This window comes from Schistocerca americana, chromosome 4 (assembly GCF_021461395.2).
Source record: "Schistocerca americana isolate TAMUIC-IGC-003095 chromosome 4, iqSchAmer2.1, whole genome shotgun sequence".
Lineage (NCBI taxonomy): Eukaryota > Metazoa > Arthropoda > Insecta > Orthoptera > Acrididae > Schistocerca > Schistocerca americana.
In genome coordinates this window covers 474,717,331-474,742,754 of record NC_060122.1, presented here as the reverse complement: position 1 = coordinate 474,742,754, position 25,424 = coordinate 474,717,331, and the positions used below count along the sequence as shown (strand labels likewise).

The window sequence follows — 25,424 nt, the reverse complement described above, 5'->3', positions numbered from 1 at the left end:
TGAGCCATTTGGGGAAGAGCACCTTACCTAGTGTCTCCGACGTGTGCCCTCATAGTACATTCCACCTTTTCTTTTACGTCGTTGTCTGATGCTAGGGTGCATAGCCAGCACGGTAGCCAGCCCGTGTGGTGGGGTCGCTATGTACCCTTTTGGTTGAGCCCCCTGAACACACAGGGATCACACTTCTGATACCTGAGCTGTGACCTCCTCATGCATGCCTTGGAGTGGTTGCTCGTCATCCTGGAGCATCGGAACTCCCGGCAATGGCCGCCGTGCCAGACGGCCGTTGCTGTGGCTGGGTGGCACCCGTGAGGAGAGCCCCTGATCGGAGTGGGTGGTATCAGGGCGGACGCTATGCAGATGAAACGCATACGGGTCCAAAACTCTGGCCGCTCTTCTGCGGCCGTCTCTCTGCGTGGTACTGATTCCTCAAGTGCTGCTTCTCTTGCCCCTTCGGCCTTCCCTTCCGTGGCTACCCCCTGGGAGGAGGGTCAGGCGCGTCATCTAGGGGCAAAACCTTTCCCCCGTTATCTAGTTTGCACCAGGACTGATGGAGATACTTTCACCAGTGTCAAACCTTTATTCTGTGTGGAACACATTGAAGACAAGTTCGGCGAAGTGGACTCCCTGAGCAAGATGCGGTCGGGTTCGTTACTGATAAAAACTGCTTCGGCTGCCCAATCTGCGGCCCTTCGTGCCTGTACCCATCTTGGCACAATTCCCGTGTCCATTACCCCTCACCAGTCTCTAAATATGGTACAAGGTGTGATTTTTCACAGAGACCTCATCCTTCAAACTGATGATGAACTTCGCGACAATCTCGGACGGCGGGGTGTTCACTTTGTTCGGCGTGTTCAGAAGGGTCCTAAAGATAATCGTATTGATACTGGTGCCTTTATCCTGGCCTTTGAAGGGGATACCCTTCCTGAGAAAGTTAAGATTATGGTCTATCGCTGTGATGTGAAGCCGTACATCCCACCTCCTATGCGGTGTTTTAAGTGCTTGCGTTTTGGCCACATGTCTTCTCGCTGTACCCAGGACCCTCTCTGTGGTGACTGTGGACGTCCACTCCATGAGGGGAGTCCCTGTGTTCCCCCTCCTGTATGTGTAAATTGTCATGGTAGTCATTCTCCTCGTTCAGCAGATTGCCCAGTCTATAAGAAAGAAAAAAAGATACAGGAGTATAAGTCTCTTGATCGTTTAAGCTACACAGAGGCCCGTAAGAAATACGCACGATTGCACCCTGTGTCCATGACATCTAGTTACGCCTTGGTTACATCTTCATCCCTTCCTCCCCCTTCCTTACCCCCATCCCGGACCCCTCTCCTTCCCCCCTCCCCTGCGGCTCCCACACCTTCTCCTCTGGGCGCTGCTCCCCCTCCCCAGCCGGAGAAGTGTCCCACTCCTTCGGCGTCTGCCGGTCAAGGGCGCCTCTCCCGGGATGCCCCTTCCCGGCACCTTCCAGGTCAAAGGTCTGCTGCAGCGCGGCGACCGCGAGAGCCGCGGTCTATCGGCCCCCCGGTCGCCCGGTCTCTTTCTGTTCCTGATCTTGCTGCAGCTGGCTCCATTATGCCACACAGCCCTCCTCGATCTCAGCCTGAAAAGAAGAAGAAACATAAGTCCCGGGACAAAGAGCCTCTGGTGTCACCGGAGGTCCCTTCCCCGGCTTCACAACCGGATTCTGACCTGTCGTTTATGGATGTCGCCCCCTCCTTGTCGGTGGCGGGTGGGGACCCGGCGGTATGACTGGATTTAGCGTGTTCAGCCCTCATTTAAACCATCGTTCTGTGGTTCTCCAATGGAATTGTAATGGCTACTATAGTCACCTTCCGGAATTGAAATCCCTTCTTTCGTCCTACTCAGCAGCTTGTGTGGTTCTCCAGGAATCTCATTTTACTGATGCTCACTCACCGACCCTCCGTGGGTTCCGTGTTTTCTGTCGAAATCGGGTCGGACCCTTGCGGGCTTCTGGTGGCGTTTGTACGTTGGTCCGTACAGACATTGCTAGCACGTGGATTCCTCTCCACACTACATTGGAAGCGGTTGCTGTTAGGGTCCACTTAGACTCTGCAGTCACAGTATGCAATCTTTATCTCCCTCCTGACAGGACTCTTACACCTGCTGCCTTAACCACCCTTCTTCAGCAACTTCCTCCTCCCTTCCTCCTCCTTGGGGATTTTAATGCTCATCATCCTTTGTGGGACAGTGCCTTTCCATCTAGACGAGGTCTTCTTATAGACCAATTTATTGCAGACCACGACCTGTGCCTTCTTAATGATGGCTCCCCTACTCATTTCAGTGCTGGTCATGGTACCATTTCTGCCATTGATCTTTCTCTTTCTTCTCCCTCTCTCCTCCCTTCATTACACTGGTCGCCACACGACGACCTTTGTGATAGTGACCATTTCCCGTTGATTATCACGCTCCCTTCCCGCTCCCCGATGGACAGGTTACCTCGTTGGTCTTTCCACCGCGCCGATTGGCCTCTATATACTGCACAGGTCGAGTTTTCTCCCTCTTTGTCGGGTTGTATTGATGACGTCCTACGTGACGTGTCTGCCGCGATTGTTCGCGCTGCTAACCTTGCTGTCCCGCGCTCATCTGGACAATTTCGTCGTCGGCAAGTCCCGTGGTGGAGTACGGCCATTGCCATTGCCATCCGTGATCGCCGTCGAGCTTAGCAACACTTTAAGAGGCACCCATCTGTAGCCAGCCTTTCTACCTTTAAGCGCCTTCGCGCTAAAGCCCGTTATTTAATCAAACAGAGCAAACGGATATGTTGGGAACGATTCGTTTCTTCCCTTGGTTCCACTGTCCCTCTGTCACGGGTATGGGCTACACTTCGCTCTCTCCAAGGTTGCCATCGGCAGTCCACCCTCCCAGGCCTTCACCTCCCAGATGGCATTTGTACGGACCCATTAGTTCTCGCAGAACATCTTGCGACCCATTTTGCAGTGGCATCGCGTCGGCCTCCTATCCAGCTGCTTTCCTTCATCAAAAACAGCAGGCTGAAGCTGTCACCTTATGTTTCACCACTTGTGAGTCAGAATCTTACAACGAACCTTTCACTGAATGGGAATTTCTTTCCGCTCTATCTTCTTCTCATGATACGGCCCCTGGCCCAGATTCCATTCATAACCAGCTGCTTCAACATCTCAGTGCTCCACAACGGCACCATCTTCTTCGGGTGTTTAACCGTATCTGGCTCCAGGGTGACTTCCCTTCTCAGTGGAGGGATAGCATTGTGGTTCCTGTCCTTAAGCCTGGTCAGAACCCCCTATCTGTTGACAGCTATCGGCCAATTAGTTTGACCAATGTTGGTTGTAAGTTACTTGAACGGCTGGTAGCCCGTCGGCTCACTTGGGTCCTCGAATCTCGGGATCTATTGTCCCCTTACCAGTGTGGCTTTCGAGAGGGACGATCTCCAATCGATCATTTGCTTCGCTTGGAATCCGCAGTTCGGCAGGCTTTCTCCCAGCGCCGCCATTTGGTTGCAGTGTTTTTTGACCTTCGCAAGGCCTATGACACGGCCTGGCGCCATCACATCTTACTAACCCTTCATCAGTGGGGTCTTCGGGGCCCACTCCCGATTTTTATCCGCCAGTTCCTGATCCATCGGTCATTCAGAGTTCGAGTTGGTACTGCTTTTAGTTCTCCACGGACCCAGGAGACGGGCATCCCACAGGGTTCTGTCTTGAGTGTCCTTCTTTTCCTCATTGCTATCGATGGACTTGTGGCCTCTGTCGGTCCCTTGGTCGCCCCTGCCCTGTATGTGGATGATTTCGTCATTTGGGTTAGTTCCTCCTCGATGCCATCTGCAGAACGGCAGCTCCAGGTGGCTATACGGCGTGCCTCTGCATGGACCCTCTCACACGGGTTTCAATTCTCTCCTTTAAAATCGCGGGTGGTCCACTTCTGTCACCGTACTACGGTCCACCCTGATCCAGAGCTCTATCTCGCTGCACAAAGATTGCCTGTGGTTCCACAGTTTCGTTTCCTAGGTCTTCTTTTCGACAACAAGCTCACTTGGCTGCCCCATATCCGACTCCTGAAGGTAGGATGTTTCTGTAAACTCAATGTCCTTCGCTTCCTTGCCCACTCCTCTTGGGGTGCGGACCGTTCCCTCCTCCTCCGTCTTTATCGTGCTCTAGTTCTGTCACGTTTGGACTATGGTTGTCAAGTTTATGGTTCAGCTGCTCCTTCCACGCTGCATGTGCTGGATCCAGTCCACCATCGTGGTATCCGTTTGGCCACCGGTGCATTCCCTACTAGCCCTGTTGATAGTCTCCTGGTTGAAGCTGGGATCCCCCCCCTTTCTGTTCGGCGCTCCCAGCTTCTGGTGTCTTATGCCCTTACTATCCGTTCTTCTCCCGCTCATCCTTCCTATTCTATCCTATTCCCAGACCATGGACGTCGCCCGCCTGACTCCCGCCTTCGGGCGGGTTTACCGGTTGGGCTGCGCCTTGCGTCTCTTAACCGTGATTTTCGGCTTCCTTCTTTGTCCTGTCTTCCTCGCTCCCTCCCCTCCACCCCTCCTTGGTTAGTTCCTCGGCCTCGAATTCGGATGGATCTCCGCGGCGGTCCGAAAGATTCCATCCCCCCGGTGGTGTTCCGTTCCTTTTTCCGCCAAATTTTACGGGAGTTTCGGGATGCTGTTGTTTTTTACACTGATGGCTCTAAATCTGCTGATCATGTTGGGTATGCCTTCACGTCCTTTGTTGGAACGGAAAATCATCTACTGCCACCCTCATGTGGAGTGTTTACTGCGGAATTGATGGCAATTTCCCGGGCCCTTACCTTTATTAAACAATCCCAACACAACCGCGTTTTGTTATGTACGGACTCGTTGAGCGGCCTTCTTGCTATTGACCGGTGTTTTTCGCGCCATCCCTTGGTCTCTGCCATCCATGACCATCTCGCTGATCTTCACCGTGCTGCTTGTTCCATTGATTTCCTATGGGTCCCGGGCCATGTGGGTATCCCGGGTAATGAGCTCGCTGATCGTTTGGCTGGGGAGCAGTTACTTACCCCCCCATTTTCTGTAACCCCTCCTGCAGCGGATTTACGGCTTCACATCAAATCCCACTTTGCACAGTCATGGGCCAATACTTGGGAGGCTACTCCACTGTCTAATAAACTTCGTGCCATTAAGGTGAATCCAGGCCCATGGCGTTCTTCCTTTAGCCTCTCCCGCAAGGACTCGACCACACTGTGTCGTCTCCGCATTGGCCATACCAGGCTGACCCATGGTTTCCTTTTGCGTGATGAGCCACCCCCGCTATGTGGTTGTGGAGCCTTCCAGTCAGTGGTCCACATTTTGGTTGAATGCCCCCTTCTTTTGGCTCTGTGTGCTAAGTACAGACTCCCCCACACTTTACCTTTGATGTTGGCTGACGATTCCCGGATGGTCTCTCTGGTTCTAGGATTCCTCCGGGAGAGTGGTTTTTATTCTCAGTTTTAAAGTTTTTAATCTCCTTCTGGTGTTGGGGCAGGGCGGTGAGTGTTTGGGTGTCTCCCACTGTAGGCAGTGTTCAGAGATTCCCGATTCACCTCCCTGACCGGAATCCTCTTTTCTTTCCCTTTTACTCTGTTTTTACCCCTTCTTTTTAAGGCTTGGTTAGTTTTTCTATTCCCATCCGTACTTTCTGCATTATAGCAGTTGTACCTTTTAAGTCACAGGTGGTCTTGCCTATGCTGCTTCAGCATAGTGTTGGGTCCGTTCTCTTGCCAACTTCCCTCATTTGTTTTTACTAATGACAACGTGACTGCCCTTTTACGTTTCCCCTTTTTCCGTTTTATTTTTCTGACTATACTGAGATGTCCCGTTAGCAGAATGGAGTCTATTTGAAACAAGGGACTGATGACCTTGCTGTTTGGTCCCTTTAACCTCAAACAACCAACCAACCAACCAACTCACCCCCACCTTCACCTACCTTGGCCTCACCATTGACCGTCACCTCACCTGGATCCCTCATCTCCGCTCCATCCAATCCAAAGCCCACAACTGCCTCCGACTCCTCAAACTCCTCTCTGGCCGGACGTGGGGGTTGCACCCCTCTACCATCCTCCACACCTACAAATCCTTAATCTGTCCCATCCTCTGTTATGCCAGTCCTGCCTGGATATCTGCCCCCCCAAATTCTATACGTCCCTCCAGATCCTTGAGCGTCATGCACTCCGCCTCGCCTTCTGAATACGCCTCCCGTCCCGCACGCGGATCCTCTATGATCTCATTCCTTTCCCCCATCTGCTCCTATTCCTCGAACATATCCGCATCCTCTACACTTCCCGCCGTCTTGCACCCCCTCACCCCCTGGTTGCTCCTCTCCTCTCCCATCCCCACCCCCTGCCACGTCTTCACCATTGTGTCCCCCCTACCCTCCATCTCTACACCCTACATCTCCTTTCCCAAAGTGGCTTCCGTCAACTCCCCCTCCCGGATGATGCCCTCTCTCCCTCCATTTATCCCTCCTATCGAATCTGATCCTCACCCCCCTCCTTTCCTCCGTCCTTTCCCTGGGCTCCCTCTTCCTCCCCCCTTCCATCCTGTGTTTTCTCCCCGCCCACCCTCCGAGTCCTTGCATTCCCCTCCTCTGCCTTCCCCCTTCCTGGCACGTCTGCTCAGCACCCCCGCCCCTCTTCTGGGTCCTCATTCTCCATTGGCTTCTTTCCCCCCTCCCACCCTTCACTTTTCCTCTCCTCCCCCCCTTTTTTATTTCTCCATCATCTGTCCATTTTCCCCCCCACCTGCTCTCGGCTGTGGCATGTCATATTTGTGCCAACTTTTTAATGCAGTGTTTAAGTGAGTGTTCAGTGTTGTGCGTCTTTCCACAGTGTTGCGAACAGAAATCATGCTGTCGCTGGGTGTGCGTTTTATATCTTGCGAACAGAAACCAGACTGTCGCCGTGTTTTTTAACTGTCTGTCTGTTATTTTTCTGCTTCTTGTGTATTTTCTTAGCATCATCAACACTGTGTTTTATGTTTTAAGTTCCAGAATTTTCTGCCATTTTACCCCCCTTCGGGGGGAACTGAAATTCAATAAAGAAGAAAAAAAATAAAAGTAGGGACGTTTGAAAATTTTATTTCTGTTGTTCCAATGTGATACATGTACCTTTGTGAACGTATCATTTCTGAGAATGCATGCTGTTACAGCGTCATTGCCTGTAAATATCACATTAATACAATAAATGCTCAAAATGATGTTCGTCAACCTCAGTGCATTTGGCAATACGTGTAACGACATTCCTCTCAATGTGAGAGAAACTTAATAACAGGTCACAATCAATTGAGAACAGACACTGACAAGGTACAAGCGGACGTACAAACATTGCGTAATGACATTCAGGACGAGATCAAAACATTACGTAACAACACCCAGGGAGAAGTCAAGAAACTAGAGAAACAGATAAACGTAATTACTAGACAATCAGCAGGTACAGCGAGCAACACATAACTTTCAGAAAGCTCCGCACGCTATCAGGCGAAAATAGAAACTGAACCGTTCGTGTGTGAACGTCTTGATTGCTTTGTTTTCCCTGGACACGAGATCGCGCCTTATAGAAACATGAAGCCTGTTTGTGTTTAGAGAATATTCGGTGCTCCATTGTTTATATTAGGTGGCGAATAGAAACCGAAGCACCGTTTCACGCTTGTCGACAGCAACCAAGAAAGAACTGAAAACGAACCGAACCGAATGGAGTAGCATGTGTGTGAAAGAGACCCAAGGCCCACTTCACTCGTTCCGGTGACCGTCGAAACGGCACTGCCGCTATTTCATATTTATCCTGTTGCTGTTGCGCACAGCATGGTAGCTCCGATCATTTTATTCGTTCCTAGTCTACGAAAGTGCAGTGGGGAAACAATTGCTCACAATTTCTTACTGGAGGCAAATTTACACATGCATTGGAGCTGTGATGGTGAACAATGTACTGGAATCGAAGATCGTTTTCTCAAAAGTCGATAAATGCTCATTTGTGCAAAATTGAGATGTTCGAAGTTACAAATCAAGCTTGTTCCACGCGTGACCAATTGAAATGATTTTGTCAAAAGCTGATATTTGCTTTTGTTATTTGGTGTTGAAAACTACCAGTTTTTGCAAAGCTCGGTATTTGCTCTTAGCCAGTTAAAGCAAATGTCTATAAGCGCAGACTATGCTTCGCTTCTGAGACACCTGAATGGAAAATAAGATGTTATGATAAAACTAGTCTTCTGCAAAAATAAGAGCATAAACTGTAGGCAAGCACTTGCCGCCAGAACCAACAATTAGTGGTTCAAACAGCATTGACTCCTGATTATTGCTCAGTTCGAGCCATCTTTGTCAGGAAGAAAAAACGAAAAAGGAAGAATACTGTTTCGATAAACTACAGCATGACGAAAAAAGATGGCCAGACAGTATCTGTATGTGTCGCAACATCTCACGCAACATCGGAGATGCCCAAAGACGCTCTCAAAAGGAACAAGCTTTGGAGAAAAAGGATCAGTTAACAACGAACCACAGTTTGCACAAACTCCGTGCAAAAAAGTTCTGTGCAATAATTAAAGAGGTAAATACTAATGCACTTAAAGTATGTTTGATATACCGTACAACAAAATCAGCCAATACCGAAGCTCTCCGTGGGTGAAGTATTCTGTTCAAGACGGGTTTGGCTGTACGGGCATGGCTGTACAATTTGTGCTTAATGATTCGTTCCCAACCACAGACACAGGAAAGGATTACATTATATATTTGGCTTGGAACAGAAAGACCGAAGCGGTGCAACTACGTAGCCTGTGCTCTTTGGATTTTCACAAACTTTGAGGCGTCCCAGCCATAAAATCGTCCAAGTGAAATTCATTTTTTTTTATTCCTGTCCCGTCAAAACAAAAATACAGTAATGATGGCACAATAATGTTCTTCAAGGAAGAACCCCAAAATTTAATAAGATGGTATATTACCTTCCATTTTGTCGTCACAACTATGAACCTGACTCAGTGTTAGCATAGTGGATAAAGACTACCGGAGAAAGGAAGATATTCTTTCATTGACTGAATACTATAAAGTGCCGGGACAACATGGCATCGTCAAGATATTAAATGAAGATTGGGAGCAAAGGCTCTACGGTCCAGTGCAGTAAAAGGCCTAATGTCTAAGATTTCTTTGAAGTTAAGTGATCAGTCAGTTGTTGTTGTTGTTGTTGTTGTTGTTATTGTCAGCACCACTCCTGTCGAGGTTGAGGTATGGATATCCAGAAACTGAAGCCAGTATGTGAGGAAAGTAGCCACCTTGGACAAGAACAACTTGGACAGCAATGAAAAGAAAAAGTACGTCTTAAAACTTAGAAGGCATTTTAATGTACGAGAAGGAGCAGAAGAGCTTTATGAGAACATTGCAGAAAGTGGTCAATAGATCATTTTAGTATCGTTGTAGTCATTATAATGGGTATAATTTCAATAGCATTTTATACTTTTATTTTGCACTTCTTCTTATCGAACATTTATGTAAAAGTATAGTGCTGAAGTGTAATTTTGTAGTACATTATTGTATTTCTACGCAAAATGAACAATTACGTAGCTTTCGTAATTAATGTTAAATACAAATAAGAACCTGAAAAGTTTGAACCTGAGTGTGCGTGTTTACAAAACTTTTAATTTCCATCTTGGCATTCATCGACTTCTGAAGAAACTTGGAAACTTTTTTACTCTGTGCTGAAATAAAAACTCAACGCTGACGGAGTATCCATTTAGATGCAGATAGATGTAGATGTAAATGGTAAGTTATCCCGTTTGTGTAATTATTATTTCGATAAGATATTTGAAAAAAAGCAGTTGCTAAAAATTTTTCTTTTCTCCTTTTATCGAGTTGTGAACGCATCAAATTCGATTTATTTCATGTACAAAATACACTTCATCCATTACTTTCAGGGCGGTGGCAGATTCAGTATACCGGTTTGTATACGCCCATACTGGAAGTTACGGGAAGGATTGTCATTCATGTTCAAATTCAGTTCTATATGGATATCGCTAGGAAATAAAGAAATGGAAATTCTTGAACAACAGGACCCAGGAGACCTTACTTTTTCGTGAGCAATGAGGCTTTTGGACTGCACAGTCACCTCCTTCGATGATATGGAGCCAATATGTTGACTATTGCCAAGGAAATTTTCAATTAGCGTCTTTCAAGGCTCGAAGATGCGCAGAATGTGCTCTGGGAATATGAAGCAACAAATGGAGAATTTTTCCAAGATTTTTCTTTATTTATTGTAAAAGCCTGTGTCGTTTTGCGTAACTTCGTGCGCGATAGAAACTGCTTCGAAATTGAAGATATATAATCGATGAATTGACTTTAGCGAGTGTACACAGACGGGCACAGGGAGTAATTTCACGAAATAATTTGAGGAACATAACCAAGACTTGCTTCTGATTCTAGATGCGGCTATAAACTCAATGTTTCCTAAAATATATTTTTGGGAAAAATTGTTATTACTCCCTTCAGTAAAAAATTGAAATGACAGTGTGGAATTATTGGCTACGAGATCGCATTTGGCGTTGTTCGGAAACCTAGTGCGGGTATTTTCTTTTTTACTCCACTTCGACAACTTGCACGTAGATCATGATGCAATGGTGATGAGGATAACACAGCACCCAGTCCCCGAGCTGATAAAATCTCTGATCCGGCCGGGAATCGCACTCGGGCCTCTGCAAATCAGTCAGCCGCATTGTCCACTCACACCCAAACCACCAGATGTCAGTCAGTCAGATCAGTACTAAACGTTGTATATCGACAGCGTATCAACCAAAACCCGGCTGTAGTTCGTAATCTGTGCTGGCGTCCATGAGTACGTACGTAAACGTGACATACGGGCCACAAGAGAAAGATAACTTTGGGCGTATCTCTTGTAGAGCTCCCGTCAGTGTGCCTTCGGCTGCGGTCCCCTGTGAACCTCCGCCGTGCGCAGCAGCCGTCTCGTTCGCTCGCGGTAAGTTTGAGCACTTATTGCAGCATTCCGGTGTATGTTTGTGTTCACGTGAACATGAGAAGATTCAAGTATGAGTCAACTAAGTAGAGCAGAAACTTTGATGTTAATCTTTGCTCGGAACTTTATTAAACCGAATTCTTATGAATTTCTTGCAGAAACTGTGAAGATATGTCGTGATGGTTTAGTTGCTAGGTATTTCTCGATCGTGACAGTTGCCTTCTTTGTGATAAAATTGTCGAATCTTGTGACGGAAATATTAGTGAAGTTACCGATGCCGGTTTCAATATAAGAACAGTAAGTATTTTCGAATAGCCATTTGAAGTCCCAGACGAGCAAATAAATGCAGTAGAGTGCTCAATAGTATTCCAGAAAATGGACGAACTGACACAAGTTTCTGGTGCTGAAGGATATCAGACAACTTAAAGTGGAACTACAAAAACATATACCATCTTACATTAACATCTGTGGCTACCGACCTATCGTTATGTATGAAGGACGGCTTGGAACGTGCGCAGGGTGTAGTTCAGTGGGTCACGTGCATGCCCAGTGTGTAAAACGGCTCGTGGGCCAGCTGTCGGCCGGCGAATCAGTTAGGCCTGCAGCAATGTCCTCTGTGCCGATAACGTACGTGGCGGTTGTTGCTGCACTCAGACACACGGCGCCCGTTCTGGTCACTCCTCAAACAGATAATGCCACAGCTAACGGTATGCCACTGGAAGTCACTGAAGTTGCGGACGTAATTCGGGCTGCACCACAACCGGCCAAACAGTCTAAGGAAGCCCTAAACTAGTCCGTTCCGGACAGTATATCGACATCGGATACACCGTCTGCTGACTGGAACATCGCTGAACCTGAACGCGATACTGCTGCAGAAAAATGTGCCAACCTCACAGAAAAGCCGCTCCCCCAGAAAAAAATATGAAACAAAGGATCACACATCAAGCTGTTGAGAAAATTGTCCCACTGAAGGGCGAAAAAGTGAAACGAGTGGCCCTGAAATTAAAGTCCAGAGGAATTTTCTGATCGCATTCAGCGTACACCTGTTCCCACAGCTGCCAGTAGTAGTACAGCCACCCCCGCGGAAACAAAACAAGTGCAGTTCCACACAAAGGTACTGCAGAAATCCGCCTTACAACCGCGAAAGATATGTCCAGACCTTCGTTAGAGAGGAATTGGGCTGACGAGACCGCGGAAGATGAGGAAATGAGAGAAACTGCTTTTGCTTTTCACAGAGACGCTGCCAGTCTCCCCTCACGAACGGTTACTTCGTCCAGACCAAGTAACATCAGGCAGCTACGTATCGTACACTTACTGATAGCTTTCACACTGACTTCGCGTAATGAAAGCCTTCTCAAAATAACGACCGCACTGGATTTTCCCCAATGTTTTGTCAACATCACTGATAGAATTTTGAAGAACTGCACATCGAAAATCGTGATTAATGGTCAGCTAACCAGACAACTTGCGTTCACGAGTTCGGTGAGACAAGGATGTCCTGTGTCGATGGCCTTGTGTGGCATTGCCATTGAGTCCCTAGTAGCCACACTGCAGAAACAGCTATGAGGGCTGTTCGTAACGGCCAAAGAATCATATGCAAGGCATACGCAGACAATGTGGGCCTCGTGATCTCCGGTGAAAGTGACGTGGAGAAGGCATTGTAAGTCATCAGCAACTACGAACTTGCATCAGGTGCGCCGCTAAGCAAAACTAAATGACGCATCATGAACGTAGAGCATGGCATATCTTTGCGAAACACGAAACAACTAAATATTGTCACCCATATCCAAATTCTAGGTACCTACTAGAGGTCTAATGTAAAGCATACTGTACCCATAAACTCTAGCAAAAACCTTGCCAGCGTGCGATCCATCGTCACAGAACATAGCGTGAGGGGACTTGACGACATCCAAAAGCCAGCCTTAGCAAATATGTGCATGGTTTGTAAAGTCAATTATGTGGCACAGGTTTCACCCACGCCACGTGAAGCAGCAGCGAGAATTCTCTCAGCTCTGCGTCGTTTTATAATTCGTGGTAACATTTTCAAAGTCAAGTTTGACACGTTGACCCTCTCAGCCGATAACAGGAGATTAAATCTCACTGACGTTGGGAGAAGGTCATAAGCTTTTTTCGTGTGTTGCACATACAAGTTGTGGAAGCAGATACTCACCAGCCCCACATCCCACTTACTAGACGAAATTACTCCCTCTGTCTTGAATGCACCCATAGATATGCGCCACGTCCCCAATGCCTTTGATCATTTTCAACAATTTTTATTCGAACTCAGTGACATCCAGAATCCGCCCATCGAATATATGTGAAATTAATATTAATTGAAGATAAAAGTGGAAATTTGATTCAACAAAAATACCCGCACTACAACTGGAAATTTATTTAGAAAAATGTCAGCATCCGTCACCCACCAGCAGATGTGAAACCGGTGCAAGGCAGGAAACTGAAAGTAGCAACCGCAGTGAAACTTCATGCCATTCATCTGGATGATTCCCCACCATGTGAGAATTGTGACCTAATAGAAACCGAAGAACATAGGTTTGTGTGCACTACAGTGAGAGTCATCTGGCCAATTCCCTGACAAATGTTAGCCACGACAACATGAACAGTACCCCCTTCCCCAAGATCTGCCTGCCAATTTTCTGAATGCTATTGATTCCATATTCATTTACAAAAAGAAATGCCACGAATTGGTTAAAAGGCCAAACAATGCATTTCCGCCTGCTGCTGTGGCCGAGCGGTTCTAAGCGCTTCAGTCAGGAACCACGCTGCTGCTACGGTCGCGGGTTCGAATCCTGCCTCGGGCATGGATGTGTGTGATGTCCTTTGGTTAGTTAGGTTTAAGTAGTTGTAAGTCTAGGGGACTGATGACCTCAGATGTTAAGTCCCATAGATCTTAGAGCCATTTGAACCATATTGAATGCATTTTCTCCTGATCGAAGAAAATAAAACCAGAGATAATTTCCGAATGTATGTTTTCCTCAAGCGTCATAATACAACAAAGACTAGAGAATACAAGAAAACTTTGCAAAATTTTTAGTAAATGTAAGTACATGAAACTTAGTCTACAAAGTGAATAGAAAAAGACTTAAACTCAAAAACATAATTACAAATTCTTGTGTTTTGTCTCATACCTGTGTATTTCTTTTAAAGGAAACATTTTAAAGGAAACAGAAATTTACTCTGAAATACACAGCTCAGAAGCACCTTAGTTTGTGTTGAAGCAATCTCAGAGGAAAACTTTATCCTCATGAGAGAAGACGATGTACTCTTTAGGGGGAGAAAGGAGGCCAGGAAAAGAAAAAAAAGCGAAATATAAAAGAAATATTTGGGAGGTCGGTAGAGCGTCAGTTTGTCATACCAAGGGTGTTGGACTAGAACTCAGGACCCTTGTTGGATTCGAGCCCCGGTCATGCGAGTTTCTTTACTGTAGTATATGTGAAACTGTTCTATGGAACATCATGTTCCTGACATGTAAAAGTGCTATTTGGAAGTTGTTGTAATGCTTTTTGGCAATCCGCTTTTGCTTCGTTTATTTGAACGTAATAAACCTATCGAGTACATTCGTAGTTTCACGGAATAAACATATACAAACAATCTGAACAGAATCATAAAGTAACAACTGTATCACAGATGCAGAAATATTAATAGTAATACTAAAAACAGTAATAATAACAATTATAATATTATAATTAATAGTATTAGTGAAATTAAACGTAAACAATCGGAGCAGAAGAATAAAGAAACAACTGTAAAACATGTGCAGAAGTATTAATAGTAATATTATTATTATTATTATTATTGTTTCTTTCCTTTCTCAATTTATAGCTTTTGTCTTGTTTCTTGCTGTCTATTCTGTTTTCAGTATTTTTGTTAATCTTTGTCTATAATTTTCTTTTAGTTCTTCTTTAATATTTGTATTATATATTGCTATTTTTTGTCTGTATCCTAGATATTTACAGGCATCTCTTTTTTTCCATCGCTTCTATGCACTCACTGTGGTTATCCAATATGTAATCTTCTTGTTTAGTGTGTTTTCCCTTGACTATGCTATTTTTCTTACATTTGTCTGTTCCAAAAGCCATATTTATATCATTGCCGAATACTTCTGTTATCTTTAGTAATTGGTTGAGTTGTTGATTTGTTGCTGCCAGTAGTTTTAGATCATCCATGTATACCAAATGTGTGATTTAGTGTTGGTATGTTCCAGTAATATTGTATCCATAATTTGTATTATTTAGCATGTTGGATAGTGGGTTCAGAGCAAGACAGAACCAGAGAGGACTTAATGAATCTCCTTGGTATATTCCACGCTTAATCTGTATTGGCTGTGATGTGATATTATTTGAATTTGTTTGGATGTTAAGTGTGGTTTTCCAATTTTTCATTACTATGTTTAGGAACTGTATCAATTTACGATCTACTTTGTATATTTCCAATATTTGTAGTAACCATGAGTGGGGTACACTACCAAAAGCTTTTTGGTAATCAATGTATGTGTAGTGTAGCGACCTTCGTTTAGTTTTAGCTTGATATGTCACCTCTGCATCTATTATCAGTTGCTCTTTACATCCTCGTGCTCCTTTGCAACAGCCTTTTTGTTCTTCATTTATAATTTTGTTCTGTGTTGTATGTGTCATTAATTTTTGTGTAATGACTGAAGTTAATATTTTGTATATTGTTGGTAGGCATGTTATGGGGCGATATTTAGCTGGGTTTGCTGTGTCTGCTTGATCTTTAGGTTTCAGATAAGTTATTCCGTGTGTAAGTGTATCAGGGAATGTGTATGGGTCTGCAATGTAACTGTTAAATAATTTAGTTAGATGTGAATGTGTTGAGGTGAACTTCTTTAGCCAGAAATTTGCTATTTTATCTTTTCCAGGGGCTTTCCAACTGTGAGTAGAATTAATTGCTCGGGTGACTTCATGTTGCAAAATTATCACTTCAGGCATTTGTGGTATAATCTTCTTCTAAGTCGTTTGGCCAATGCTTGTAATTTCTGCTTCTTTTCATCTAATTGCTCTATCGCTTCTTGTTGTGAGATGTTACCTAACCTTTTTCGTTTTTTGTCTGATTTTTCATTCCTTATAAATTTTGTTAGCTGTCCAATGTCTTTTCTCAGTTTTTCTATTCTGATCTGTAGCCTGTGTTGCCACGCTGGTTTTGTGGGCTTCTTCTGTGTGTTGGTTTGTTCTGAACTCTGCCTAGTGTGTATATTTAGTTTAATGAGTGCTCCTATATAAATCAGTAGTTGTAACTCTTCGATAGTTGTATTTTCATTTATTTTGTTGTGTATGATTGTGTTGATAGTTGTTATTGTTGTTTCGACTTGTGGGTTATTTGGTGGTCTATGCAAGAATGGTGTAATGTCTGTATTTGTGTCTTTGTATTCTATATGTGTCAACTGAAAGTTTTCTTCTATATCTAACATGTGTGTCACTTCGTGTTCTATTTGTGCCTGTTCTGGTGGCTGTCTTAAGATTTCGTTTTCCTCTGATTGTTTAATTGATGCGTGTTGTTCTTTGTTTGTTTGCCCTGGGATGTTTGAGCCCATTACTGCATTTTCTTCTTCTGCTGATTGCACATTATTTTGTTCTAGTATTTTTTGTACTTCTTGTTTGATGTTTTCTAATTCTGACTGGGGTATCCTGTTATTTTTTATTATTACACGGATCTGATCGGCTAGTCGTTGTTCTGTTAAAAATTTTAATTCTGGGTATTGGTAATAAATGTTGTATATACTTGTGATCTGTATCCAGTTGCGTTGGTTCCTAAGTTTGTTGCTTGGTAATAACAGAACAACCGGCCGTTGTGGCCGAGCGGTTCTAGGCGCTACACTCTGGAACCGCGAAACCGCTACGGTCGCGGGTTCGAATCCTGCTTCGGGCATGGATGTGTGTGATGTCCTTAGGTTAGTTAGGTTTAAGTAGTTCTAAGTTCTAGGGGACTGATGACCTCAGAAGTTGAGTCCCATAGTGCTCAGAGCCATTTGAACCATTTTTGAATAACAGGGAAACAATAGATTCCTACAGCACGTAATTAGTTATGAACAGCAACATAGCTCGCGAGGCATTCACTTCTAAACGCACACTACGTCTTCACTGCACAAACCTCGGAAATCTCACAAGTCCGCACTCTGAAGTATTTCTGTCTCTCGCGACCACGCGCAAACGGCTCCACACTCCCAAGTCTCTTTCGCGACCGTGCGTCTGTCGCCCGTACAGTCCCGGCACTTCCCGTGTCCAGTGCCGTCCTGTCCAGAACTCCCGCACTTCCCAGACTATCCCTATGTCCACGCCGGAAACTCGGTTCCATCCAGTCTCCCCATTCACGATCGCTGTGATTGGCTCGCGCCATGTCTTTATGCCAACGCACAGTCACACAAACCTAATGAAACATACGAAATACTGGATTTGGATTTAAATACTTGAAATTAAACAAATATTCCTACGGCTGGGCCACAAACACGCTCGAACACAAATTATTAGATACATAAACTATTAAATAAACATATATCAAAAGAAAAGAAGGAAAAGGTAGGCCAGGACCCTAATGTCTCTGTGCTTTCTAAAACACCGTAAATAATTGACCTGTTTCTTCATGAATAGCATATATCGTATATTAACAAAGACATAGATGAATCAATATATTTATAAGCATGCTGCTACCGTTTTATCGTGTAACTGTGGAGTACTTATGGCCTGACGCGACCGATAGTAATCGGCCACTTTGACCTCCAATACCTCGTGAACTATTCAAGTTACATGCCTGTAAGTCATACCAATCCAGTTTTACACTAATAGCTTTCTAAAGACACGGCGATCGACAAAATCGGATGAAGCGTTTATATTTTGGAAATTCGTTTCTGGGTGTTACTTGTATAATTTACCGTCAGATACTAAACTTTAAACTAATAAATATGTTGTCAATATGATTAAACCATCAGAATCGTCGTGCAAATATTGGTAATGTACATGTTTCCTTTTGAGTTATCATGATTCATCTGGCTACTATTAAATTCTATACGAACTGTGAAATGTCTGCCATTAAGGTTCCACAAAGTCCGCCATCTTTAGGTTCGTTTGAGCAGTTACCAGACAGCAGGAGACAACAGGCTGTACTGTGGATGCGCAGCTACGATGACGTAGGCAGCCCGTGTTTGGTGCTTGCTCTGCTGCTACGCTTTTCGTCGCAATTCTGGTGGAATTTCGTGCGTGGTGGGGCATCACGTGACCATGTGCAGCCCTGCGGCATGTTGTTGAGAAGACATGCAGAGTTGTACTTAGAGCAATTGTTTTATCATATCCCACCCAGATAAAGGATGCAAATAAGGAAGCAGTTCTTGGCAAAATATCATTTCAAAATTAGATTCCACAGCTCGAAATACCACAACATTTTGCTTTGGAGTGAATTTGACAGATCTTTTTTTTTTTTTTAATTCGTACTCTGCAATGTTGTTACGTAGCATTTCCAACAGGTTTACATCTTCACAGCACTGCAAAAAGTTAGTAGGATGGAATACAAATTTCTTGGAAAAAAAAAGAAAGAATCAGTTTCTTGTGTAGCTTACACCGGAATAAAGGACAGTAAATTTCATGACTATTTCAAAATGTGCAAAAAATTAACATTTTTGTCTGTGAGGCAAAGAAACTGTACAACTGACAGTTTATATTCTACTCTAGGATTAAATTTGAGGCCATGTGCGGAGTTAAAACGATAAAACACGATATGCTGCCAGTCTGCAATTTACCATAGAATGGCATTCTATAAATTTAAGACGTAAACATAAATTAAGAAATAACTTCAGGCCTAGAGGAAGTACTAGACAATTGCCTTGTGATCGAAAAACACTTTCACAGAAGGCAGATTTGTAAAATTCTGCTAAAGCTGTCATATTTGGAACAAAATATTTAATTCAAAACTACTTACCAAATTTGCCTACTTAGTCAGCTTCAAGTAAATGTACACGTGTGTTCGTACGTATGTAGCATTAAGAGATCTTATAGTGTCATAAAAGGAACAGGACATCAGAGACTACTCCAGCCAGCATCGGAATTTCATAAACCATACTAAAATGCTACATTCCGCTCTAATTGCACATTTCTATGTCCAGATGCACTATGAAGTACCTGATATTCAGCTTTTCATGTGGTTTTCGTGATACCAATTTTCTCGGAGGTCCAGTACTGTAATCTCATGTTTGGTTCTTTATTATGGTATAGTGTCATTCGTCCCAGAAAATGAAAATTTGCACTTGAAACTGAACGAAGTTGAAAGTAGCCAATAGTGTGAAACACTTCGTTTCAAATAAACTGCCTCAGCGGAAAAAATTAATAGAAGCAAATTTCTCTACAAAACAGAAATATCTTCGTTAAGACATTAATGGTAGATTGCTAATAACGTAGGAATAATATAAAATCAGAAAATTGAAACTACTAACTTATTTTTGTCTTTCATGGTTATGAGAATGTATGTTAATTCACTTGATGGCTCCCGGCCACAGAAATCTGTTTTGATTTCATTTGACGTGGGGGGTGTAAACGAAGAGACCAGCAATATTACGAAGACACGAAACATATACACGGGTCACTTGGGGAAGGATCCCCCCCACTATAACTCAGCTTGGTCTGCCCATGCGCGAATCTGGCAGCTTGGGCGCGCCGGAAAATTTTTTACGGGTAGGATCTGGCTACTTGCTGCTACTGTACAGCAAACAGCCACGCGTCAAGTAGCCAGAAGCGCGAGGAAGACACTGCTCATACGCGAATTCAGCTCTGCGCATGCGCACGAGCCCGCTGGCAAGTGCTCATACGAACCTTTTGGCACTCCCGGAATAGACGTCTCCTTCATCGACACACAGCACCATCCTCGTCACAGCAGAATTCCCAGCCACGCGGATGGACCATGGGCCGGGGCTATCCCTCTCGTCCGGCTAACGTTTGGCACCACGTATTTTGCTAACGAGCAGCCCGCGGCCGCCGACCGGCCTGTGCGGCCACTGCTTCCACAGAACTTGGAATATTTTCAGGGCGCGACGACTCGCCCGTTACCTCACAGTATGTGTTGTCCTTATCGTAAGTTAGATTAAGTCGGGACCGATGTCCTCAGCAGTTTGGTCCCATAGGAGCTTACCACAAATTTCCAAAAGATCTTGTCACAAACAACCACCACTGAAGTGCGATTTCTAAATGAGAAGACCTCTGTGTAATCTTTCCTTACACATAAAATGTAGGTGGCGTTGCCTCACCTGCTCCTACGTACTTTCTACAATTGCGCTAAAATGCGGCCGGCCGGTGTGACCGAGCGGTTCTAGGCGCTTCAGTCTGGAACCACGCGACCGCTACGGTCGCAGGTTCGAATCCTGCCTCGGGCATGGATGTGTGCGATGTCCTTAGGTTAGTTAGGTTTAAGTAGTTCTAAGTTCTAGGGGACTGATGACCTCAGATGTTAAGTACCATAGCGCTCCGAGCCATTTCAACAATTTCTTTTTATTTTTTATTTTATTTTTTTTTTTTGCTAAAATGCGAATCATTTTCACATTTAAGAATACAGTGGAATTTACGGCGATCGAATGATTGTGAGATGCTACTTTAGTGGTTATGTAATTTCCATGACTAGCAGTCGACTGCCACTAACTTTTATTATAATATGGACAACGTGCTCCGGAGGAGTAACAGCGATTTGGTGATACAAATGGGCTAAAACAAGTCTAGATAACAATAATATGAGGGTCATTCCGTAAGTCATGGCAACTGTGGTCTATCGGTCGAACACGTGGCATCACCGTAATCACAGTAAACACAGCATTACCCTGCCGAATAGCTGCAGGTTAGCTGGAGGCTTTCCGACGTGGACGCGCAGCAACTATATCCTCGCCACCAAGTGAGCACCCCAGATCTGCCCGTGCTGGCCTGTCCGTGGCTGTTATTGAACCGCGTTCCACAGAGGACCGGCGTTGGCCTATGCAGAGACTGATGGCACGGGCTGGTATATGGGGGCAACAGTGTTCCGTAGTTTACGGCAGGCCTCGAAGGTGAGCAGGAAGTGTTCAAAATGGTACTACATCAGTTGACAGAAGTGCGAAAGTGGATGCGATACGAGACTAGTTGCATCAACCTGGAGCGATTTGAGTGCGAACGGAATAACACGCTCAGTCGCATTATTGCGACTGATGAAATCTGAACACTAGGGCATGAATCAGAACTGAAGTCCCATCATCAGAATGGCCTTATCGAGGTTCACCAGGACGACACAAGGAGCGACAGAATCCATCACCAACAAAGGCCATGTTCTCTCTGGCGTATGATAGCCACGGTATTCCGGAGTCATCCTGTTAGGAATGCCAACAGCATCAATGCCGGATACTAACCCAACTTTCTGCTGTACGATCCGCGATGTTCACTTCGGCGAAAACGTCCGGCACTGATGGATAATGCAGTCGTTCTTCATAATAACGGTATAGCCCACACTACAGACTTCATCGAGAATTGTGTACAGTGGTGGGGGTGGAAAATTCTCCCCTTCCCACCCTATTTACCAAACCGCAGTTCATGCGACTTCGACTTCATTCCACAATTGAAGAAAGCATTGCGTGATTGGCGCTTTGCAGAAGAGGCGAATATCGTCACTTCATTTCAGCGACGAGTGACTCACATTGTTCGCAACGCTAATGGTGAAACTTCCTGGCAGATTAAAACTGTGTGCCCGACCGAGACTCGAACTCGGGACCTTTGCCTTTCGCGGGCAAGTCCTCTACCATCTGAGCTACCGAAGCACGACTCACGCCCGGTACTCACAGCTTTACTTCTGCCAGTATCTCGTCTCCTACCTTCCAAACTTTACAGAAGCTCTCCTTTACAGAAGGTTCGCAGGAGAGCTTCTGTAAAGTTTGGAAGGTAGGAGACGAGATACTGGCAGAAGTAAAGCTGTGAGTACCGGGCGTGAGTCGTGCTTCGGTAGCTCAGATGGTAGAGCACTTGCCCGCGAAAGGCAAAGGTCCCGAGTTCGAGTCTCGGTCGGGCACACAGTTTTAATCTGCCAGGAAGTTTCATATCAGCGCACACTCCGCTGCAAAGTGAAAATCTCATTCTGGAAACGGTATTCAGCACCTTATGCATCGTTGGCAACGCTATATGGATGAACGGGGGGATCATTTCTCAAGACAGTAGTTGATTTTGATTAACTTTTTTTCCATTTGTACTGATGCAGAACAAAATTTACTCAGAGATCCAGTGTATGTGTTTTATTTCATCCTTTCTTGGTTCAAATGGCTCTGAACACTATGGGACTTAACTTCTACGGGAACCAGTCCCCTATAACTTAGAACTACTTAAACCTAACTAACCTAAGGACATCACACACACCCATGCCCGAGACAGGATTCGAACCTGCGACCGTAGCGGTCACGCAGTTCCAGACTGTAGCGCCTAGAGCCGCTCGGCCACCTCGGCCGGCTCGTGAAGTTCTGTCACACAGTGGAATTCCCATGTGCCGCTTGAGCATGCAAGCAGCCACCAGAAGATGCTCATTTTTCTGAATGTGACTTCTACATGACGTCGAAACCGGTCGTTAATAAAATGTTATTACCATATGTTGCTTTTACCCACCCAAATTTTCTATTTTGTCGACCATATAGTTTTGCATGTGAACTCTTAATTTTAGCCATTTAAGCAAGCCTTATGGTTTGAAGCCTTTACGCATTCTAATTTCATAATCTGTTTGCCTACAGGTATCGGCGACTTAAAATTCGTAACAGTATATAGCGCTAGAACGAAAGAAGTGCGATGGGCATCCGGGGCCTTCAGTCGTTCATTGATGGAAAACAATGGTACGAAGAAGTAAACATCAGAGACGTCGCAGATGAATGGAGGCGCACAAAGACTGTGGAGCCAGTCATTGCCGTTGATGGCGCTGCTTGCGCCAGGCACATATACGGTACGGCAGATAAGTTTTGCGGCGGTCAGTACAAGCAATTCCGGGAGTCGTGCAGAACCTTTGTGCAGAGGTTTCGTGACAGTGGGATCCGGTTGGTTTTCTTCTTCGATGGCATACCAGTAGAAGAAAAGATGAATGCCTGGGCAAACCGAAGAAAGGATAGATTGTGGCAGATATCGGAACTCTTTGCCGATTTTCGTGCAGGACTTTCTATGAAAGAGAGGAAATTCTATTTGAGGCCAGAGGCCGTGGTGCCCACTGCAAGAGTCATTTTTGGTACCGAACTGGACTGCAATGTGCGTGTCGCAACCGGCGATTGCGACAATGAGCTGGCCGAGTACGCCGCTAGGGAAGACCATTGTCTCGGCATTATATCCAGCGACACTGATCTGCTGGTGCACGAGGGAGTTCCGTGCCTTATCTTCTTCAAACATCTGAAGATGACCAGCAGCTTAAATGCGCGACGCTACAATCCTGCCGACATAGCCTCGAAACTGGGACTCCGGCGCGAACACCTGCCAGTCTTTGCGTCATTCGTCGGCAACGACATCATCAGTAGGTCGCAGCTGGCATCACTACACGACAACCTTCTTTCACGCTACGGCAGGGGCTCCAGGGTCGAGAACGTCGCCAAGTTCGTCAAGGATGGGCCGCCGGAGGATGTTACAGCTCTGTGTGCCTACGCCTTCGACGACCAACCGAATCACTTGGAGGACGAAGTGAGAGCGAGTATCGACAGCTACAGGCGCGGGAACGCGGTTGCAGAGGAGCCGACTGGCGATGGCCCGTGGGGTGAACTGCTGCGGTTGGCCGAGGAGAGACATGTGACGTGCAAAATGCCTGCCGCGGTGTACGCCGTAATGAAGCGCAGGCGTTTCCGCATCGGTGAGGTTCTAGAAGACCTAGCCGAGCAGCGCCCTACCGGATTGGTGCTTCGACCGATGAGGGCCAGACTGTACGCTGTTCTGCTTCGAGAGCGAGGCCCGGACTCCGCCGAAGTGAAAGAGCTGATGCCTATGGGCATCGGCAACATACGCGAGGAGTCGGTGGCAGTGGCTCGGCTACCCACAAGCGTCCCTCACCCCGGACTTCGTGCCTTGTGGCAACAGGAGGTAACGTACTCGAGGACTGTCACTCACCTGAGTAGTAATGGAATACTTAGTCGACTAGAGTTTGGAATTTAAAGCGGCTGTGCTAGTGTAGAAATTATTTAAACCTCCACTAAGCATAAAATACCTTTTATAAACTGTAAAGTAATACCAGTTCGGATCTTCAGTTACTTACCAGTAGGGCCCGCAGTTTAACGACTGTAATCCCCCCACAAAAATGTATGACAATATTTACATACAATGAGTAGTAATCATGTTATAAAATGACAAAAGTGCACATGCACTGAAATTCAGAATATTTCAGCAAATCGAAAAAAATGTATAGGCAATGGATACAAATCATATTAACAAAATGACACAAGTGCACATGCACTGTAGTTTAGAACATATCAGCAAATCAAAAAAATGTACATACAATGAGTAGAAATCATGTTAGAAAAATCAGCAAATCACAAATGTATATACAATAAGTAGAAATCATGTTAGAAAAATGACGAAAGTGCACACGCACTGAAGTTCAGAACATATTATCAAATTAACAAAAAATGTATAGGTCATGCATACAAATCATGTTAGCAAAAAAATGTTTTTCCCTATGTTACAAGAATTAGGATAGGAAAGGGAAGGATTGCATCATGGTTGTAGCACTTTAGGTTGCACGCAGCTGCACTGAAAGTCCATATCTTTCCACAGAAGTACAACACCAAGTGAGACAATCTGCAGTTCTTTTCCCAGAAGTATTAATCTGCGTACCCAAGACACTGAAATGTCGTAGTAATATTCCATGTTATCATTTTGGCAGTACATCAGGTACACCAAACAGTGGGACCATAATAACGTTTCCATCGCTCACGGTGGTGGACAGCATGTCGTGTCAACACCACGCTTTTACAAGGCACACCAACGTAGAATTAGTGCAAAACCAAATATAGTGCTCCATGATCACGAGGATATACAGGACAAATGGATATTGCAGTAATTCAGGGTAGTCAGGTCAGAAGCTGAAGGACATTAAGTCACATATTAGTCTTCAATGAGAATTACACTAGTCTAACAACTGATTTAAGTAATTAGTGGCACTCATCGCCCTGTTACTGAACATTTCTGTACCATGTATGAAGTATTACAGAATAATGTTCATAAATCATCTGATTACAGCGAACAGTGGCAATCAATGGCCAGTTACAAACCAACAGAAGTCATTATTCAAACCAAGAGCTAATGAGTGTAGCAGCAAGCTACTAGTATTCCTATATATAGCATAAAAGTGACATAATACAAATTTAAAATATAAGAAACAGTGGCATTCGTTGGCCAGTTTTTTTTTGTATGATTAAGAAGTCATTATTGAAAATCAGTTAATTACAGTCATAGCATTAATAATCATGGGCATTATAAGTAGTCTCATTACAATAA

The 25,424-nt window shown here is 44.9% G+C and overlaps 1 protein-coding gene across 3 annotated transcripts in view; it reads left to right on the top strand.

Annotated features, from left to right (window-relative positions):
- Positions 1 to 25,424, top strand: part of LOC124613215 (constitutive coactivator of peroxisome proliferator-activated receptor gamma-like) — a 76,612-nt gene that overhangs the window by 38,352 nt on the left and 12,836 nt on the right. The window contains exons 1-2 of one of the 3 annotated variants that reach the window (XM_047141888.1): positions 10,910 to 10,956; positions 22,694 to 24,329. In XM_047141888.1, coding sequence (XP_046997844.1) covers positions 22,749 to 24,083 — 1,335 coding nt within the window. In that variant the 5' untranslated portion in view covers positions 10,910 to 10,956; positions 22,694 to 22,748 and the 3' untranslated portion in view covers positions 24,084 to 24,329. Of the gene's footprint in view, positions 1 to 10,909; positions 10,957 to 22,693; positions 24,330 to 25,424 lie in introns of those variants that run through there. The other 2 variants (XM_047141889.1, XM_047141887.1) reach the window with 2 other exon arrangements.